General features: G+C 37.9%; 1 protein-coding gene across 1 annotated transcript; it reads left to right on the forward strand.

Moving 5' to 3' along the window:
• The first annotated feature begins 15,353 nt into the window (after positions 1-15,353).
• On the forward strand, positions 15,354-22,760 carry LOC103717350 (ADP-ribosylation factor-like protein 8c). The gene is made up of 6 exons (XM_039117699.1): positions 15,354-15,600; positions 19,079-19,160; positions 19,249-19,281; positions 19,381-19,502; positions 22,029-22,190; positions 22,319-22,760. Exons 1-6 carry the CDS (start codon positions 15,563-15,565, stop codon positions 22,434-22,436), a joined length of 555 nt encoding a protein of 184 aa, XP_038973627.1. The 5' UTR covers positions 15,354-15,562; the 3' UTR covers positions 22,437-22,760.
• The last annotated feature ends 46 nt before the right edge of the window (positions 22,761-22,806 follow it).

Genomic DNA, 22,806 nt, shown 5'->3' on the forward strand with positions numbered 1-22,806 from the left:
TTTCTTTCTATGTTAAAGTAAATATTCTACATAAGCAATCAACTACCAAAATGAAAAAAAGAGTGAGAGGCCGTTGTTCTGCCCGAGATTATGGCGGCAACTAAACCAATTACCAAGTGGACCATTATTCTAATCTTCCATAATAAAAGCATATTTTTTATCCAATTTATTCATAGCAGAAGAAAACCTCTATTGTACAAGAGAGAGATGTGAAAACCCTAACTAAGATTATCAAATGCTTTTCAAAGCCAATTTTAAATAAGATCTCTTTATCTCCACTTTCATGATAGTGATGTAGAGATATGATCATTGATGAAGCTATCAAGGATAAATCTACTTTTCATGAATGCCACTTAAAAATGCTCCACCAAATTAGGCTGCGGAGTGATCAACCTCTTTAGCAATCTTATTCACATTGTGAATTGGGACAGTTGGTCAAGTCCTTCTTGGACATCAAGGCTGCAATTATAATCAAGTTTGGAAATATTTAGATTATCCTCATATAATAGTTTGAGAAGGTTATGGTATCATTCTTACATAATTTCGAGAAGTGTTAGGGAAACATCACAAAGCCATCTGGCCTAGGACTTTTGTCATTTCTTAATGAAAAGGTCGCTTTTTTATTTTAAAAGAATTTTTTCTTTATAATTTTTAATTTTTAAAAATAAATTTGGTGGCAACTCCATATCACAACCCCTCCACGTATACCCACTCTCAGGACTTCATCAAGTTACATAATAAAAGAGAAAACTAATGAGTTCCAAGTCAGCATATCCATATATATTTACTGTTACGTGTATTACATGTGCCTAATTCACCATACAACGATAGATCTTTTATCATTTGTTTATATAATCTGAACTGTCTTGCATATTGATCATGGAAAATTTGCAATTTGATTGTATCACGAGACCATAGATAGCTTGAAAATAGAAGTCTTCTGGTTGCATTAATTTTTTTTATTTTTTTCTAAAAAGAAAAAGAAAGGAAGGCACTTGATGGAATTTTAGAAATTATAGACTCCTTTAAATTGGAGATTAGGAACGTCGCAGCAATGATCCCATCAGACGTAGACCCTTTCTTCACTATGTAGCAACTTACCAAAAAAAACAGCAACAATACTTTAGTGCTTGGCGCGAGGACCGTCCTGAGATATGCTTAGCGCGTGTTGCAAGTAATACCTTAGTGCTCGAGAGCAACTCAGCTACTATTATTGGCTGGATCCAGTAGAGTGTGGGAGGAGTGAGTGATTACCATCTACTCCTCAGGAATATTCGGGCGATGGTGAGGAATGGAATGACCTTGCAAGCTAAGCGTGTGTATCGAGAGGCTAGTGGGACAGCAGATTGGGTAGCCTCTTATGTGGCTAACCATTTTAGAGAAACTCTGTGGTTGGGTAGCCTCCGCGGAGCACGTGAGACACTCAGTGCCCACAGGGGGGCCACATGGGGAAAAACACGGGCTCCCCTACTAGATATTGTCCGATTCTGGGGCTTCACGCAAGCGTCCTTCACCCCTCCCTGGTATTGTTTTCCACCCAAAACGCGTCTGCAGGATTTGGAGACACCCGCCTCATATGCCCAAGCTCTGGAACGAGTCTTTCCGATAGAGGACTATTGGGCCTCACACCCTTCCCACCATCAGACGAGAGTCGTCCTCGGCTCTGATACCAAATATCACGCCCCCGTCTGCGCGGGGCACGTGAGGCATCCAGTGCCCACGTGGGAGCCACATGAGAGAGGAATACGGGATTCTCCAGTCAGATACTGTCCGATTTCGGGGCTTCACGCAAGCGTCCTTCACGCCTCTCCAGTTTTTGTTTTCCACCCAAAACGCGTCTGCAAGATTTGGAGACACCCGCCTCATATGCCTAGGCTCTGGAACGAGTCTTTCCGATGTGGAACTATGAGGCCCAATAATCCCACATCGGAAAGACTCGTTCCAAAGCCTGAGCATATGAGGCGGATGTCTCCAAATCCTGCAGACGCGTTTTGAGTGGAAAACAAAATCGGGAAGGGGTGAAGGACGCGTGCGTGAAGCTCCGGAACTGGACAATATCTGGTAGGAGAGCCCCGTGTTTCTCCCCTCATGTGGCTCCCACGTGGGCACTGAGTGTCTCACGTGATAGGGAAGAGGGGACTACCCGGTGCCCTCCGGAACTTGTTATCTTTTAATTTCTTTGGATATATTTATACCTGCTATGTATGATACATCCATTTCAGCAAAAAGAAAAAAAAAATATAATAAAATATATATTTGCTAAATTGGGTATAATAATATTGCAATCATCTATTAAATACTCCTTCATAAATACTAATATATTTTACCTGCAGCATAGTGATCCGTGGACAAGAAAGATATAGTTATGTCGACTCTCCCCTGATTTAGGCTTCACTCTAGCTTAAATTCTACTGTGGGGATATCGTACGCAATGCTTCCGTCAGCAAGACTCAATGAGGCTATCTATGCCCTGTGATGGCTGGCAACCAAAACGAGCAGCCTTGCGACAAAACGGAGATCTGGAACCCATTGACTTGACTTCTTGCGAAGAAACAGCGGACTGCACGACAACAAATTGGGGCAGCCCGTGTCCTTTCACGTCTCTTCTTTTCCCCTTTCGTTTTATTAGATTACCAGTGGTTGCTCTCCTTTTGTTTTGATTTGGCAGCGTTAGACGACTTCCCCAAGTCGCTCTCCTTTTGATTTTGGACCATTCTAGAGGTTGCCACCTTTCAATTCAAAATTTGGCATTGATCGGAGAGAGAACAAAATTTGGGCCATCACCCAAGATATAGAGAGGTTTTGTGAGGACTCGTCTGGGTAAATGTTTAGTCCTACATTGATTATTTACTGAAAAAATTCAGATATATATACAGAACTAAGAAATCGAAAAAATATCTTTCGGCTAACCATTTTAAGTGAGGCCCGAAGTTGTTACAAATGGTATCAAAGTGAACTCGACCCATAACCTGTATGAACTAGGAAATACTGCAGCATAGATCCACTGGGGCTGACCACGGGCCAATTGTAGTGCTTGTGATTACATTTAAATATATATAAATCCTTATTTTGACGAGAATGTCATAGCTTAAATGGAGGAGTATATGAGGATTCATGTGGGCGTGTTTAGCTCCACATTGGTTATTCGCCGAGGAGATTTTGGGTACTTATACAAGACTAAAGAACCGAAAAAATACCTTCCGGCTATAGGACCTTGATGAAATATTTAATATGTCAAGCATATTATGTACCAAACAAAAAACCATGGGCCTTAGTGGAATGTTTAGTATGTCAAGCACATATTATGTACCAAAAAAAACTATGGCCTTTGATGGGATGTTTAGCATGTCAAGCATATTATGTGCATGAATAGAGAGAGAGAGAGAGAGAGAGAGAGAGAGAGAGAGAGAGGCACAATCTATTGCCCGTATTAACCAGAAGTTTAGTATTGGAAATACAATATGGCTAAAAGTTATAGTTAATTTTAAAAAAAACCTTATTGTACATAAAAATTCAGAAAAATAAGATGTTTAAAAATTCTATATTAAATAGATCAAAAAAACATATAACTATGTGCTCGAGAATTTAGGATGGTAGAGTTCTTGATTTTGAAGAATAAATGCAATTCATGTGCTTGTGAATATTTTCTAATAAGTTTATGGTGGAAAAACGATCGTATTCAATTAAACATACAATGAATGACTAACTACTCTCGTGGAGTTTTGCTTCAAGACTTTGACTCCATATTGCACCACTTGAATTTATGATGTTAAATTGATACTTAATGATATCATACAGTCATCATCTAGAAATAGTGACTTCAACTATACTAAGATGTTGCCATCTTTGTAAGGTCATCGACACGCGAGTGCTAGGTCATCATTCATTTATTCACGATTTTAAGTGATAACGATTTTTTCTTTTCCACATATGGGCTCCACTTTGTGAAATCTTCTTATTTTCTCCTATATGAGAGGCGGATGCAGGTCGGTTGTACTTGTTCAATGAAGAATCATCATATAATTATTCATTTCAAAGGTCTTTCACTTTCTTTAATGAGTTTCTGCAAAATTTTTCCTTGGCCTATTGAGACTGATACCTAAAACAAGGGACTCTGGGTCATCCATGATAGTCCACTAATGTTTATAAACAGGATCCAACTCCCTCCAAAAGAAAAAAAAGAGATTACTCATACATTGTAGCTGCAAGATATATAACCACTTTTATGTCTTTTACTTTGACAAATTTACTTTGGGGTTTGGTAGGGGGATAACTTTTCCTGCATTGCAGAAAGGATAGGCTATTCCGCAGGAAAAGTCTTCTTTTAATCTTTGGTTGGAGGGATAAATCCAAGGAATATATTAGTGCATCAGCATTAACAATGATTTGAATTTTATCACAATGGCAACATTGCCCTCACCTTTTGGAGGAATAGTATTCGGAGGAATAAGTTATCCTGTTACATGGGTTAACTGGATCTGTTCTACCAAAATTGCGGAATAGGTTATCATTTTTATGTCTAACTTGTACTCTTGAAGTGTTTGGCACGATATTCCTTATTAATTTGGAGGGATATCCCCAATTTTTATATCACCTCTCCCATCCATTAAAAATAATTAGTGCTAATCACATATGATGCATTAAAAAGAAATCATGAATACCACTGAAATTATGTGAGAGAGAACTGACCTACCATGAAGAAAAGGCCAATACGATTTGTGTTACAATAGCAGAGAAAAGAGAGTTTTCCTGGTATATCTAGAAGCAGAAATATTGGATAGAGACATGATTAAGATACGTCTCCCTTTCATTATGAAAGCTTGGGCACCAATTTTTCTACCGTCGTTGGACAAAACTACACCTTGATTCCACCTACTTCTTTGTAATCTAATGGTCTCACTAAAGAAAAAACAATTGAATGCTTCTTTTATGTCGGTATAACTAATTTCTCTCTGAAAAACATCAATATGACTGGTAATACTTGGTAACATCTTTCCATAGGTTTGTTACATCTAATGTTGTCTCTATTGTGTGAATAGGTGCTGGTTTTGCCACTGGTTTGAATAAGACCCCTTCCAGAAAAAGGGTTGTTGAATTGATTAGAAGGCCAATTCTCTAGAATTGCTGCTACTTTTTCTCTATTCCCACTTGTCTACTACTCTATTTTAGTTCTTGATATACTGGTGGTTATGGAATTTTAGTAGGTTTGTCGGCGAAAAATATGTGGTTAGCTTTTTCCTTTACATGTAGATACGTTTTAGAAGAGCTTTTATACATTTGCAAAATGTAAAGGGTACCACTTATTATAGGACAAACTCTACTATTCATAAAATATACTTTACAAATGTAGCATTGTTCACATAACTAATAAATGTTGGAACACTTCGACATCCTAATCCAATTTCCTTTTTGCATTTCTTACATTTTGCATAATAAAACAAAAATCTTACACTCTTCAAAATTTGTTGCTTCTTTGACTATTTACTCGTATCGATCTTAAAAATATATAGAAATGTTTCCACTAATATCCAGCGACAAACTTCCAATTTATTATAAAATATTATGTATTTTTTAAAAATTTATTTAATAATAAATTTGGTAGTTTTCAAAATTTTAATAATTTTTATTTTTCCTCTTCTCCTTATACATATTTGATAAGGGGCAAAATGGATCGTCCTGCTCAGGACAGAAGACCACCCTGTTCCGACCAAGCAGACCTCAGCGCCGACCAGGCTAGATCTCAGTCCTGCTGAGAAACCACAATATCATATCAGTGACTACATTGGCATTTAGTGATGAAAGATGAGTTGGTTGTCCTAACAATGTTCATAATATAAAAGGAACAAAATTGAATGTTGAGAATCCAGTTTCTGCATGGATGAGTTGGTTAATTTTTTTTCACACTAAGAATGATAATCATCTAGAATTTGGACTGCATTTTCTACTATAGATTAGAAAGTCCATTTAAGCATAGCTCATGTCAACCCAATACTTTCAATCCAAATCATATGGGAAGAAAAAAGATATCCATGATTTTTTTTCATTATAGGCCCACCATCTAAGATTTAGGCTGAGATTTTGGTGGGTCATTGAAGGTAAAGTTAGGCGGGCTAATAGATTCAATTCTCAGAGAATATTTCTACAAAATTATCCAAACAGCGTTCAATTTTTTGAAAAACCCAAAAATCTCGCCATAATATTTAAAGGCTCAATATCGTCATGGAGGTTACCAAAATTATTGGTGCTGTGAGGACCCGTGCGGGTATGTGTTTAGTCCCACATCGGTTATTCGCTGGGTAGATCTTTGGTACTTATACATGATCAAGGAACTCAAACAATAACTTCCGGTTAGCAATTTTGGGTGAGATCCTGGATTGTTACAAATGGTATCAGAGCGGACCCGGCCCATAACTTATATGGACTAGGGGACACTGCAGCACGGATCCATTGAGGTTGACCACGGACCGATCGTAGTATTTGTGATTAGATTTGAATGAATTTGAACCTTTAGCCTGACAAGAACGTCAGGGCTTGAACAGGGGGAGTATATGAGGACCCGTGCGGGCGTGTGTTTAGTCCTACATCGGTTATTCGCTGGGTAGATCTTGGGTACTTATACAGGATCAAGGAACCCAAACAATAACTTTCGATTAGCCATTTTGGGTGAGATCCTGGGTTGTTACAAGTGCCGGCTCAGATTTAGGTAGGATTGGATAATAACACTATATAGTATAATCCACTTTTTTTTTTTTTTAACACCACTATTAGGTATTTGGCACTCGGATTGGGTGAGATTAACAAAGTCGGCACCGTATAGCGGGAAAGGTGAACCAATCACCACGTGCATGCCAAGTGACGGTGATGACAGTAAACCAAAACCATTTGGTAACGGGGTTGAGCCTCATTTCATTATTCTTTCTCGGACCGGAAAGGGGTTGTATCCTTAAAGTAGGGTTCACCTTCATCGGCATGCATCCACCATTGGATCGCTCGCATCAAGATCTATGTAAATGAATGAATAGAAATTTTGGAGTGCTTTGAAATTATGCATGATGCAATCTAACGGTTGATATTGCAAAAGAAGATTAATTATCCTTTCGTGCTAAATATACAATCTGAATCCTATACCCCCGTAATCTAAAGCTTTTGAATCTCTTCAAGCTGTATATGTTATTCTTACGCAAGCGTCCATCATTGGATTGCACAATGATCGCATCGAGATCTATTCAAACGAATGAATAGAAAATTTAGAGTGTTTTGAGATTATACATGATGCAACCCAATGGCCGGCATTGCAAAAGAAGACAAATTATTCTTTCGCACCAAACATACCACCTGAATCCTGTCACACCGTAATCTAAAGCTTTTGAATCTCTTCAAATTGTACATGTTATTCCTATGCAAGCGTCCACCATTCGATCGCACAATGATCGCATCAAGATCTATGCAAATGAATGAATAGAAAATTTGGAGTGTTTTGAGATTATATATGATGCAGCCCAACCGCCGGCATTACAAAAGAAGACAAATTATTCTTTTGCGCTAAACATACAACCCGAATCCTATCACATCATAATCTAAAGCTTTTGAATCTCTTCAAGTTGTACATGTTATTCCTACGCACGGGTCCACCATTGGATCGCACAATGATTGCATCAAGATCTATGCAAACGAATGAATAGAAATTTCAGAGTGCTTTGAGATTATGCATAATGCAACCCAACGACCGACATCGCAAAAGAAGACAAATTATTCTTTCGCACCAAACATACGACCTGAATCCTGTCACACCGTAATCTAAAGCTTTTGAATCTCTTCAAGCTGTACATGTTATTCCTACGCAAGCATCCACCATTGGATCGCACAATGATCGCATCAAGATCTATGCAAATGAATGAATAGAAAATTTGGAGTGTTTTGAGATTATATATGATGCAGCCCAACCGCCGGCATTACAAAAGAAGACAAATTATTCTTTTGCGCTAAACATACAACCCGAATCCTATCACATCATAATCTAAAGCTTTTGAATCTCTTCAAGTTGTACATGTTATTCCTACGCACGGGTCCACCATTGGATCGCACAATGATTGCATCAAGATCTATGCAAACGAATGAATAGAAATTTCAGAGTGCTTTGAGATTATGCATAATGCAACCCAACGACCGACATCGCAAAAGAAGACAAATTATTCTTTCGCACCAAACATACGACCTGAATCCTGTCACACCGTAATCTAAAGCTTTTGAATCTCTTCAAGCTGTACATGTTATTCCTACGCAAGCATCCACCATTGGATCGCACAATGATCGCATCAAGATCTATGCAAATGAATGAATAGAAAATTTGGAGTGTTTTGAGATTATATATGATGCAGCCCAACCGCCGGCATTACAAAAGAAGACAAATTATTCTTTTGCGCTAAACATACAACCCGAATCCTATCACATCATAATCTAAAGCTTTTGAATCTCTTCAAGTTGTACATGTTATTCCTACGCACGGGTCCACCATTGGATCGCACAATGATTGCATCAAGATCTATGCAAACGAATGAATAGAAATTTCAGAGTGCTTTGAGATTATGCATAATGCAACCCAACGACCGACATCGCAAAAGAAGACAAATTATTCTTTCGCACCAAACATACAACCTGAATCCTGTCACACCGTAATCTAAAGCTTTTGAATCTCTTCAAGCTGTACATGTTATTCCTACGCAAGCATCCACCATTGGATCGCACAATGATCGCATCAAGATCTATGCAAATGAATGAATAGAAAATTTGGAGTGTTTTGAGATTATACATGATGCAACCCAACGGCCGGCATTGCAAAAGAAGACAAATTATTCTTTCGCATCAACATACAACCCAGATCCTATCACACCCCAATCTAAGCTTTTGAATCTCTTCAAGCTGTACATGTTAGTCCGGTATCAACCACCTTTTCAAGAGAATTCTCGTACTCAAGAAGAAATTATATCCTACACTGTGTCAATGCTGCCAATTATAGCCTCTTTTGAATCTCATTCATCAAACACTTATCTTGATGCACTACTATAGAAATTGGCGGTTGTGATTATCGGCATGCACGACTGCTGGATTAAGATCTAATTTCTCGTTTTGGAGTGCACAACAACCGTAGCCACCGGCATCTTACACGTGGTTGGATTTCATTCTCACACATGCAATAACCAACCTGCTGACGAGATAAAGCCCTCTTGTAATTAGTGGTACCACCGGAGCGGATCGCCGGTAGGTCCCTCCTGTCACCTTTTTGCCGGCCGCACGCGGGCACGAGCATGCACAGAAAGAAAAGCTACAGGACGAACCGAAGAAGAGCCCTTCACCGCCCACGAGTGCAGTACCCCAACGGCTCCAAAAGCCCACACCAAAGCAAAGGATAAGGCACAAAAGAAGCCCACCAACCACCGTCATAGAATTAATACAATACATCCCAATATATAATAGATATATACATGCATACGAGGTGGTAGCTAGGGGTGTAACCTTTGTTTTCTTTTTCTTTTTTTTTTCCTAAAAAAGGGGAAGGAGGAAGGAAGAGACAAGCCCACCTCCGCATAGCAGCCCCCACTGGGCCCTCGCCCCGCCAGGAGAATGTTCGATGCGGGCAGAAATGACTGGTGTTGAATATCCCGGCAGGTTTTACTCATACCTTTCCCACCCGTGGGCCCGGCTCGGCTATCCCTCTGGGCTCCGGCTCGAATACCACGTGTGAGCACGTCACACCTGGCACCACCCAGGTTACTAGTAGAGCGATACGCCCTTCCAGTCCACGTGTCCAAGCAGGGAACGTTCGATCTCCACAATTTGATCGACGCTCGTGCGTTTCGAACTCGGAACTACAGAGATGGAAGTGAGGCCACGCTGCCACTAGGCTACCATCTTGGTGGCAGGGGTGTAACCTTTTGCTCTTTATCTTTTGAACTGAAGCATATATAGGAAAGGGTGTACCGAACCACTTAAACAAGATGAAAGTTTGGTGTAAAAGGGGAACGTGTCAAAGGTTGTGATGATTGCCTACCTACTCAGGCTGGTAACTAAAGAGAATGATATGGGGGACCCTCCTGTGGATGAAGAAAGCAAGCTTTTTCTTAGTAGTGGGAATGGTGAGATGATGATGGGATGGATGGAGCTGTAAGTTGTTCATTGAGTGGCACTGCCGGCGATACTGGGGCGGTGGGCTGTGGGCCGGGCTCTGTCCCCTCGTGGCGAGCCGAGCGAGGTGCAGCCTTTATCAAATGACATATTGGAAGATCGAACCAAGTAGGAGATACTAGATGTTTCATTGGTCTTTGGAATGTGGACTTGGGATTGAATTTTAGTTTGATGGTCCATGGAACTGGAAAAGGCGAAAAAAAAAGGGAGGGGAGAAGCTTGGGGGATTAGCTTTTGACACTCGAGTCATTGCACCAAGTATTAAATTAAAATCTTATGCTCTCTATTTGTAGGTTATGCTTATGTCAGGATGATGAAAAAGATTGTGGTCAGTAGTAGTTTTGGCTAGGAAGAGAAGCATGCATTTGGATGGATTATAGATAGTGGAATATTCCAGAAGAAAGTCATGAAAGAAGCCCGAGTAATATGAATGACACTGCAATTGTGTGAGGAGGCGCATCATTTGTTAGCGTGATTTTAGAAATCACATAACAACCTGTATCAGTCTGTAATATTTTTCAATATTAGCGTGATCTCTGTATTATTTTTCTTTTTTCGTGATTTTAGAAATCATATAACAATCTGTATCATCCCGTAATTTTTTCTTTATTGGCATGATCCTATATAATTTGTATGGCATATGTACACTAATATATATAACCTCTCTCTCTCTCTCTCTCTCTCTCTCTCTCTCTCTCTCTCTCTCTCTCTCTCTCTCTCTCTCGTTTTCTTTTGTTTTTTTTCTTTTTTCACAAATATTTTAACATACAATTATAGGTTTAATATGGACAATGCTAAGAGGTATCCTTCTTGACAAGTTAAGATGTTGTAATCGACCATGTAGTTGTGCCATATCACTTACTAATCTTTTGGGTGCCATGGATAGTTTTCCATATATAACAGTACTCAACCAAGGGTGTTAATTAAGAGTTGGCCTGAAGCTGTGGCCCAGAGTCACCTGAGAGTGTTGGTTCTCAAAGAGAGTGTATGTAATTTGGACCATGGTGCGATGAAATAATCGAAATTTCCTAGGCATAAAAAATGATGAGCCATTGAGGACTGCTGCCATAGAACAGTGCTGTGGATATTGGAAATCTTAAAAAGATGGACACAATGAGGTGGGAACTCCAACATCTAAACACTACAAGGATGGTATCCTTTTTCAAGAAAACTAGAAGCTCTAAGAGTTCCCGAGCCTCCACTCTATGTGGTCTGTGCTCAAGGCAAAGCTCGACTAGTAGAATTTATATGTTTAAAGCTCGACAAATATAAATATTATACATGATAATTGAGAAAAAATATGATGCCAAATGTTCCAAGAAATGCAGAGTCATTAATTCTCAACAAAATTGGTTAATGGATATCATAATAGAACATCAGAACGGTTGGAATCCATTGATTAATTGATTGATTGTGCTAAACTTAGTCGGTCTTACTAAACTTCACCTTAATTGATTTGTGATTGATTGTGTCAAACTTAGTTGGTCTTACCAAACTTCGTCAACCTCCTGTCTATATAAAGACTGCTTTTGTACATTGTAACAGACGAACAGAAATGCAAATTTTTTCTCGCATTCTTTTTTTTTCAACAAGAATATATTCCTAAGTACATATATATTTGGGCTTATTTATAATACAAAGGCGGCTAACCATATTTACATGGAGGTTTAAAGAGAGGCAATGTTTAGTTTTATCTGCAGTTGCTAAAGGGGCATGGACATATGTCGGCATCACTATATTCCATAGCATCCCCCCTTGTACTCCTTTATCTCTTCTGTCATTTTCAAAGCAATGAAACTTAACATAGAGAAACTTTTTAAAGTTTGTGCCAGTGGATGCCAATGAAGCTTGAAAATTGCAGATCTTGTCGGCTTCCTACTTTATCCGAGCAGCATAACCTCCTGCACCACAAGCTGCAAGGATAAAAAAGTTTTTAAGGGAAAGTCTCTTTTGATATAAAACCAATCACTCCACTTGGACTTAAGGCACAAAGTTGCTTAGGCAATTAAAAAAAAAAAATTACCTCATACATTCATAAAAACTTCACATAGCTAAGGTTGTTGAGGATTCAAGCCTTTTCTGCCCCTCTTTCTCATAGGACTGCATAACTACTCTCCACCGCATATCTTCTTTTTTGGACTTTTGAAACAATTCTAGTCCACCAGCCAAACCAAATATCAACCGCTCGCTTGTCTTACTATTTTTTTTTTTTTACTAAAACGAATGATTCATATAATCTAGTACGAATACATTTAATAAGATCAGAGAACAGCAAATCTCGAAGCACTTTAGGCAACTCCTCTTTTCCAACCCACAGGGTGCTCCTGAAGTAACTAGCGGCCACATAGGAAGCCATCCAATTTTGCTGCATCTTACATACGATCTTTGATAAAAGTAAAGAAAAGGAATCATTATCCATAGCAATATTAATTTGAATCTTTTCAGGGCTAATTTGAGCAGAGCAATTTTGTGCTTGGATTGAGCAATAGTGGGGCTACAAATGCTGAAAAAATTTCAATTTTTTTTAGTTTCACTGACCTCGTGTGACCATGGTTTAATCCTATCTAGCTAGAATTAAAGGAACTTTTATTTTTCTATTTGTTGAACATAATCCAAACAAATAAACAAATCATGAATCCCGTATTGGAAGCCAATCAATGGCTCCTTCCAAAAGTAAAAAGATATGCCCAAAAACAAAGAAAGTGAACACCAACCAAGGTGGTGCGGGTTGAAAGGATGGATGGTCCAAATCAAGTTGGTAGAGCACACCATTTGTCAAGCCACCGATGGCCCCGTTTTCCCATGGCCTGCATCCTTGGGACCATTTCCGCCATTAGAAAGTTTGATTGAAGCGTATAGCTCTCCACAGCTATAGCTTTCAACCTGGCCAACGAATGCAGCATTTCAGCTGTCTTCCATTCAGCTAGCTTGGGTCCCAGTCTCCGCGTCTTGGCCTAACTGGACTAATTTGAAACCTAGGAACCTTTGAAGGGCCACAGTGTGGTGGAGAGAGAGAGAGAGCAAGGGCTGCCCCATGGTTGAGTGAAACAGGACCCTGCCCTTAAGAGTATCTTCCATTTTCTTAAGGCCACCACCACCATGATAGCCAATGCAGTGTTATCAGTGGATGCGTCACTCCATTTCAAGTACCTTATCCTCTTACTTCCCATTATTCTTTCTACATTCTTCTGCCAATATGTTAAAAAAGCCTGGTGCCATGAATGGCTATTTGAATATATGGTTCTCCTTTTCCTTGATGGGGTCATTGATCAAGTGCTCTTTTCCCTTTGCCACTAAGTTACCATTGCTGAGTTTGTAGGCAATGTCTTTAAGGGAGGCCATGTTGCTCATATGTGGCAAGTATATAAGTATGAAAACTAACCATCATCCAACGTTGAAGTCTAAGTTTTTCTATTTTCATGTAAAACTATGATCCTTGTATTGCATGATGACACCTAGGCGATGTCATTCCGATAGCCTTTTGCTACCTAGTCTTGCTTGTAATTTTTCTCATGAGACTTGTTTCGTGGAATCTCCATTGAAATGAGCAGGTGATGATGATGTAAGAAAAGCACAAGAAGGATGAGTGAGAGTGGATCCTGGATCCTGGATCCTGGATCTTCTCAAATATGCCCAGTTCGGTGGTCCATGGCCCATGGCCCATTACAATGTAATATTGGGTCGTTTGGGCCACCTTGTAACCAAATATAAGAGAAAAAATATAATGTGAAAATGATGTGTGTGTGTGTGTTTCTCTTTTGGTAAGGTAAATGGATAATTTATTGGATTAGAAAATTATAAGCAAGTCATTTTTACATTCGGCTCCACTTAGGGATCATCTGTCTCATGTGACATTCTAATATCATCAAATGCTACAAGACTAGCCTATCAAATTATAAATTTATTATAATGATATAGTATTGATACGATATGTGATTCAACTAATGCTAATGACTTGTGAGTCGTACCAACTCCTATTAATTGTATCCATCTCCTCTTGCCATGTTAACATAAGGATATGTTAATGTAACACATATATATTTCATCTCCATGTGGGACATCATGCGTGGACTTCTTGGATGTTCATCTTTTTCTTTCCTAATATCTCTCTATGTTTATTGTCATAAAATGGATGAGGAAGATAAAGGTAAGAAATACATAAGAGAAAAACAAAAAATGTATTTCTCAATTTCACTTCGTACAACTTTCCATCCATCAAATACTCTCTTCTTGAAAAAAAAAGAAGCAATATTATGTGTGCCAAATATTACCATTCAATCTGCAAAAATGCTGATGTTGATTATTTTTTCTATTTTTTTTAATTTTCTTTTCTTTTCGATGCAAAAGATGCAAAATCCATCATTATTTCAACATTGAGCTGCTACTATCTGGCTCGCCCATCACTGAGCCACTTTTATGGTAATCAAACCCAAAATATGAGTGACTTGGGCCACAACCGGACCTTTGTGACCAGTCCTTGAATGAAGCCCAGTTAGAGAAGATCTGCGGCTGGCTGACAACTTGAGATGTGGGCTGCCAAGCACAATGAGGAAGGCTCTCTCATTCAACTGTAAGAGAGAACACTACCACCCATTTCAACCACAAAAAGGATCAAAGAACTTTCCATGCATGGGCTGGTCATGCAAGGACCATCAGCTCACCAGGCCATGGTGGAGTGGATCCTCTTCTCTGTTTGTTGAGCTATAAAAAGCACGAAGGCCATGAGCTTAGTTTTCAGCATCTGTGTGCTTCTTAGATGAATTTTTAAGCTAAACCGAGGGGCTCGACTCAGGAGCTCGACAGCGAGTGTTGTGGGCTTGACTCATAAACAAGAAAGAAAGAAAGGGCGACAATTTACTCTACTTCATCGGCTATCAAACCAAACCCTATCTTAATAGGGTGGGGTTTTTTTCGGCCCGTAGCGGATCTAGAGAGTATACGAATAATGATAAAATCTATTTCGGATTCGATCTAAATATGTATATAATTTTTCACAAATTTTCTCGTTGAGGTATATATATATATAATTATGTTTTTAAGTTTTATCCGATCAATAGGTCCAATGAATAGGCGTTAGGCAGTCGTATTGTTTTCGAATTGTACCGTTATAGGGTGCGTTCGTGGAACGACGGGCCCATTCCTTCCACGAACGCACCCATTCCAAGAAATCACAATGGCTACGGCCCAAAAGGAGTGAAACCAGCCGAAAGTATAATACCAGCGGCCACCCTGTGACTCCGCCTTCATCTGTTCCTCGATCTGTCGTCTTTTGCCTCTCTCTCTCTCTCTCTCTCTCTCTCTCTCTCTCTCTCTCTCTCTCTGCGGATCCAAGAACTAGGGTTTCTGCAACGCAGAGCAATCGCTTCTCCGCCAATTCGGGATGGGTCTCTGGGAGTCTTTACTCAACTGGCTCCGAAGGTACTCTCTCTCTCTCTCTCTGATATGAATTTGTTTCTGATTGGTGATAGGAAGAATTGGAATATTTCTGGTATGTAATTGAGCTTTTGTTACTGAGGAACTCCTCGAGAAGAATTTTTTTGGAACTGCGATTGGTTTGAGCATGATTATGAGAAAAGATGGATGATATATGGCTGTGAAATGTCCTACCGAAAGATATGCAAATGGATAGGTGGTTTGCTTAGATAGCTTATGACTCCTTTTCCCCCTATATTTGGTTTGTTATTTTTAATGGTGTTATTTTTCTTGATAAATTGTTGCTCTTTTGTTGCTTATATAACGAGAGTTTTGCGCTTTAATATGAAAGTACACTTTTGTTGCGCAATTGGGTGGGAATGGAAAATTAGTGGTTTGAGATCTACTTTCGATAGCTGGAGAATGGAAATTCTTGAAGGTTTTTCATATAATCATTTTGATTAGTGGCTTAAATTTTGGGGCAATGATTGCATGATAGAGCGGATTACATGATGGAATTAGGCCTGACATGTATGTAGGAAATAGCCCAACTCCATCCTTGCTTTATGCAAGCTGCTGTAACAATAGTTAAGGTTGGTCCTTATTAAGTTGTTCAAAATGATGTCGCATATTGTTATAATAGTCTTATTGTGGCCCCCATGAGTATGTTGCAATTTAGATAATTGAGCCATCATATAAATAGATGTTGCTTATTTGGTGTTTCCAATTAGTGTTGTAAGTTTACTTTCCACCATAAATATCATGCCTAATGAAACAAAATTGTGTTTGGTTATTCATGATATTTATAGTATGCCTATCAATATAGTTATTCTTTCAGGTAGAATTTAGGAAAAAACAAGAATAAGAGTTCAACATACAGGTGTAAGGCATTTCAAAATTTGCCTCTTATTTGTAACTCTATGAACTCCAGTAGCAAGCTTGATAATTTTAGTACTTGAGACTTGTTAGTGATACATAATCTTAAAAACCATACAGTCAAATAAATTATAGAAAATAGACTTCTAGATTATTTAATATGTAAATAGCATGATCCAGTCAGATCCCATGATCCAAGGGACTATATGATCCTCAATATAAATTTAGATCCTATGATCCCAATTCCAATCCAAGGATGAGATCCAGATATCTTGGAGCCATTTGATCCATATTGCAAGATTTGGATTGTGAAACATAAGATTTTAACAACAATGCTTGAGTCACCATAATAGAGAAAGGAGAAAGTGGGTATTTTTAGATACTAGTGTATACAGGGGTTATGTTGTACAATTTCTTAAATGTTATTGTGAAACGAAACTATAACAGTGCTCATGGATAAAATTGTTAAGCTAGGTCTATGGCTAAAATATTGAATTAAAATAATTATGTGCTCTCTAAATCTTTTCATCTTTTGCTAAAATATAGAATTAAAATAAATGGTTTATCTTCTCCACATAAAGCTAGATTAGTTCCTTTAATGTTTTCTACTTTTCTTGTTTTCTGGTTCATTCTCTCACCTTCATAATCATAGCATGCCTCGAGTGCAAGTCCATTGTTGTTGCTGCAATATGTATATCACTTCATTCTTATATCAGGGCACCCCAGTGGTTCTTCAATCATCTGGTGCTTTTTTCAAATGTGCAACGGTTAGCATATGCTTCCTGACAATAATAGCCCATTTTATCTCATGAAATTCCATCCATGAATTGGTATTTCATATGGTCTTAATAGTTTAATTCCTAGCATCTTTTGAATTATTGGTGCTTCTATTTGTTTTTAAATTGGAGGTATGGTTGTTTATATATTTCCATGATCATTTTAGTTATTGTTTAAGCTGCAAAATAAAACTTTATCAAGGCACCCGCATTTTGAGATATATTCCTAAAGTTACAGAAAGCTCCTACATACAATCAGTACTTATGGATTTTAGATATAGCAAATTATCTTAGTAAAATAAGACTGATGGACTCGAATTGTAAAGTGTGAAGTCAAGCAGTGGGTGGATATCAATCCCAGTTGATTGGAAGATGCATTATCCATGCATATATGCAAGTGATTGCTTTTTGTCTGTGAAGATCCAACAATCTATTGAAGTTAAACCTGTTCAAATGGTTGTTTGAGAATCTTTAGTTGCTAGCCAGAACTCTTCAACCTAACTACTCAAGTTAAGTTAGTGTACCTGCTTTTATTTTAAAACCAAAGTTGAAAGGTTTAGAAGCCTAAAAAACAAGTTGACCTCTCTGACCTCAATGTATTAAAAGTCAAACCTATCTATTTCTTGAATGTTTTAAAAGAAGATTCAAATTGCAACCTCACAACTTGTAAAATCCGAGGGCTCCTCTTACTGTAGTTATTCGTTTCTCAGTTTACATACTCATTATTACATGAACATCATGTCATTTATTGCTTTTTGTTAGACATTTATAGATTGAATTTTTATTATTTAGGTTCAGAATATCTGATATCTTGTACAGTGTCTGACATCCCCTGGGATGCATATCCAAGTGTGCAATTCATGGATAAAAGAACTAAAGAAGCATCAATTCTTGGACTTGAAGCTCTTCATGGCGAAAAATAAGTTGATTATCCATCAGAGTGAAAGTATTCATGTTCAGGCTTTTATCTTAAAATTTTGTTGATAAACGAGTTCGTCTTGAGTAACTTCTCTGATGACATGATTGCATAATTTTTGGTTATCACATGGTATTTTGATCCTTTTCCCCCTTTTATCTTCATCTGGTTTCTGGATTAGCATCAGGTCTGTTAAATGTGTGTTTTGTAAATGATAAACATATATGTCGTACATATGTAAATGTAAACCATGTATATTAGAAAGATTACATGCTATCTCCTCAAATATGATGTTTAGACCTAATACGAGTAGCTAATGGAAAGCTTTTCATGCTGATAGAAATAATTTATTTAACAATGTTGATAAAACTGTAATTATTCTTTTGAGAAGGCCAACTTAATAAATTTTCCCTTGAAGTGGAATGATGTGGCATGAATTATCAGCCTAGCTCATAACTCCATGTCTTTTCATCTGCAGATATGGCATTTAGTGCTGACAATTGTAAGAATTATGGATGCTTAAAAATGGTTAACAAATGTTTGTAGCAAATGCATCTTCAGTAAAATTATATGTACTCTCAAGTTTATAGGTAGTCAAATATTCACCGGAATTTTTGGAAGGATTACTATTGTTATAAGTATTCATTATTCATGGACATATAGATATCTTCAGTGTTTCCTTTTTTTCGGGTATATCAACATGGCTTCCAACTTGGATTTATTTCATCTTAAATTCATAATGCATAGGGAAAATATTGCCTGATTTCTATGTTCTTTAGTCTTGAATTCTGTTTCTCAATTATGCTTTATATTTGAAATTCTTTTGTTGAGTTCAATCTTACTTCGTCAAAAAATGTTGTAGTTGCCAGTCTCATGGTTCAAAACTTGTTCCTACTTCTAACGGTATGCACTTCAGTTTGTTCTTCAAGCAGGAAATGGAGCTTTCCCTGATTGGTCTTCAAAATGCAGGAAAGACATCTCTTGTCAATGCAATTGCAGTGAGTAGATCTCATGCCTCCTTTTCTTTTCCCCAAGTTCTCTGCGTTTCCTGCTTCTTACATGACTCTTCTATTCTACAATCATCAGACAGGTGGCTACAGCGAGGACATGATTCCAACTGTATGTATCACTACCTTGTCATACATCATAATCTTATTATCCTATGATTTGATGTATTGTATGCCCCAAAATTGACATGGTTTTGTGTCTGGAAACCAGGTGGGTTTCAATATGCGTAAAGTTACAAAAGGAAACGTGACGATAAAACTTTGGGACCTTGGAGGACAACGAAGATTTCGCACCATGTGGGAGCGCTACTGTCGTGGAGTCTCTGCAATCCTGTAATTTCTCCCACATATCGTTTGATTATTACAGAAAAATGACTGGTTTTCTTTCTAGAAAATATGAAAAACCTGTTGAACATATAACAAGCAGATAACAGGACTTGATGAGTCAATTGGGAGATCTACCTTGGCTTTCGTTTTCTTTTCATTGCACAGTTACTCAAATGATAAATGCACTTTGGAGTTTTAGAGTTGATCCAAGTTTCAATATGAATCAATGAGTAAATGAAGAAATAAAAATGGTTGGCTAAACCCTAGGACATGACCTGGTAACTGGAATAATTACACTATAACCCAGAACTTGTCTTACAAATAGTAGTGCAACTGCTTGATTCCTGTAGTTAAGGGCGTTATATTTGAATCTCAATAGTGAGGATCAAACTAGACAGTTGTGTGCGTAGCATGCAAGTGGAGGGTTGGGATTGGGGGCAGACATGGTTAAGATATAGAAATAACAAAGTTACGCATGTTACATGTCATACTGGAAGAAACATGAAGCCACATCTGACATCATTGAGACATCAGAAAATTTTGTAAGATTCTTATGTGGAGTCTTTACTGTAGCTGTCAATATTCTTGTTCATTGCATCTCACTGTATAAAACAATAACAGGTGATGAAGCAAGGTGAGTATAGGAGAAAGGATTGCAAAATTACAAGAGAGATTAAAAAAATTTGATAAAAAGTAAAGTTCGACATGCTCTGTCATGGTATGACAAACATGAAGCTGTTTTTTTCATTGTAAACAAATTCAGTAGATTGATCTTTGTAGTTATCAGCATTAGATATTAAGGCTCTTGTTCTGGAATCTATCTGTAACATTGAAGAATAATCCAAGTATTGGTAGGTAAGCAATACAATAAACAAACTGTTAGCATGCAAAAAGCTTTCCGTGAGATATCGAATAGACTGCCTATATGCCTCCAGTGAAAAGTGAATATTTAATTATTATAATCAAATTCATGCCTAGCCTATCTGAAGAATTCAACATATGAATAACCCTTATATAAGGGCTATGATATTCCCATTACCATACCGAGTCAAAGATTATTTATATATCATAATGGAAACAAACTTGAATAAACTTGTAGTGCTCATTAGTAATTGTCTAAATCCATGGCTTATATTTGATTCGCAGAGTTTCCTCTGTTAAGCAACAGTTCTTATGCTAATCCACTTGGTCTAGAACTCTGTGTTGCATTGAACTGAAAGCGCAACTCACTAATTTTGTGTTTGTAGTATGTGGGAATGTCTTAAGGGTCTGGTCCAACTGATTCAATGTACCTTTCTGCAACCACCTAAGTACCTGATCTCTTGATTGTGCTTTTCCATTTACACTCTACAGCGTGCTTTCTTGTCAAAATTTATTCCTCCTACATATAATTGCCACGCACCATTTAAAAAGCTTCATCTAGAGTTTTAGGAACAGGAATCCAAAATTAGAGAACTGGAAACCGATGATAGGAACGAAGCTACAAAGAAACAAAGTTGGAAATGGGAATTGGATAGATGGTACAAATGTGCTAATTTTTCTTGGGGCAAAGAGGAGATAGATATCTTTGATCCGACGACTTGTAGGCTGATTTGGAACTGATTGAAGTGGTTATATTTGACCATTTGTTGCGCCTTTAGAAGAGTTTGAATTTCATCAGATTGCACTAGTAGATATTGTTAGATGGATGGAAGATCTACCTCTTACGTCTGAGATGGAAAATATGGAAGTCATGTTTTTAGAAGTCATGTTTGCGCCTTTTGATGGCTTGCTGAGGTTATTTTGTAGCTCTTTCCCTTCTTTGGGCATGTGAGGTGTTGCACGCAAGTGGCAGCCACTTTTTAGAATGTTCATGCTTGATACTAATCTATTAGCATGTTGTCATAAAGTGCCTTATAGATTTTGTACATTGAATGTAGAAAGCAGCATTTATTCATAATTTTATTTCTGTTATGATATTAAACCAGTTTCCATGCAGTCTGTCTCCAATGTTAGCTCATGTCATGCCAATATTGTAATTATGCAACTTAAATATGCGGCCTTTCTAGATGCATCAGTATTCTCTTCGGACACTTGTTGCTAGGATGAGGTCTTATGTTATCTGCTTTATTTTTGGTACTGTTATATTATCTGCTTTAGTACTTGTTTGTCCATTTGAGATGTGCATTGATGCATATGCTGAGCTGCTATCGAAAATCAGGAATGGGACTGAAGTAGGGTTGATTTAGTTGCAGGTTCAAAATAATCCTTAAGATATTGCTGGGGGTTGGGGCGGGTGTTGTTGCAATATTAAATGTGAGAGGTGGGAGATTGGGAATGGAAATCTGGGAAGGCGAAGAAGCACACGCATGAAACTTCTTGCTATCTTGAAGTTGACTTGTGAATCTTGTTATATCATCTTCACCCTTTTTGGTTTTATAACCATTTTGCTTGTTTTCTTTTGTTTTTTTGGGGACTGCGTATAATATTTTAATATCAGAGTCTGCATCACATTTCGATTACATGCTTTTTGACGTTCATTGATCATCGCAGGTACGTAGTAGATGCTGCTGATAGAGATAGCATTCCCATATCCAAAAGCGAACTGCATGAATTGCTGACGAAACCATCGTTAAATGGGATTCCTCTGCTAGTTCTTGGCAATAAGATTGACAAATCAGAAGCTCTTTCCAAGCAGGCTTTGGTCGATCAACTGTGAGTTTAGTGTGCAATATCTGTCAATCACCAACTTTCTAACTAATAGAAAGACATTGTTTTAAATATGACCATATTTTAATTATTTTTTCAATCTGAACTCATGTTGATGTTAATATGAATTCCAGAGGTCTGGAGTATATCAAGGACCGGGAGGTTTGCTGCTACATGATCTCATGCAAGGATTCCATCAACATAGACATTGTGATAGACTGGCTTATCAAGCACTCGAGAACGGCAAAATAACCAACGAGCACTCAGTGATTCTGCTGCTCGCAGCCAACTGCCTGATGAACTTTGCTACAGTTTGATTTACCACTGCTTGATTTGAAGATAAAATCTTATCTGGAGAATTCCTGAATCTCAAGTTTGGTAGGAAGCAATAATTTGACACCCTTAGTGGCAAGGAATCATCATCATCGAGAAGAATGTCTTATATGGTGTGTCTGTAACTCTGTACAGTCCTGTTTGTTCAGATTTGGATAAATTAAATGACTTCTTTGCAGTTTCTACCTGAAATTGGTACTGTGTTAAATAAATTAATTATGTTACCCCTGTTTTGATGAAAAATTTTGCTACGTACGCAATGTAAATGGAGCATGAAGAACACATTTTA

Source organism: Phoenix dactylifera, unplaced genomic scaffold (assembly GCF_009389715.1).
Source record: "Phoenix dactylifera cultivar Barhee BC4 unplaced genomic scaffold, palm_55x_up_171113_PBpolish2nd_filt_p 000261F, whole genome shotgun sequence".
In the NCBI taxonomy this organism is placed as follows: Eukaryota; Viridiplantae; Streptophyta; class Magnoliopsida; order Arecales; family Arecaceae; genus Phoenix; species Phoenix dactylifera.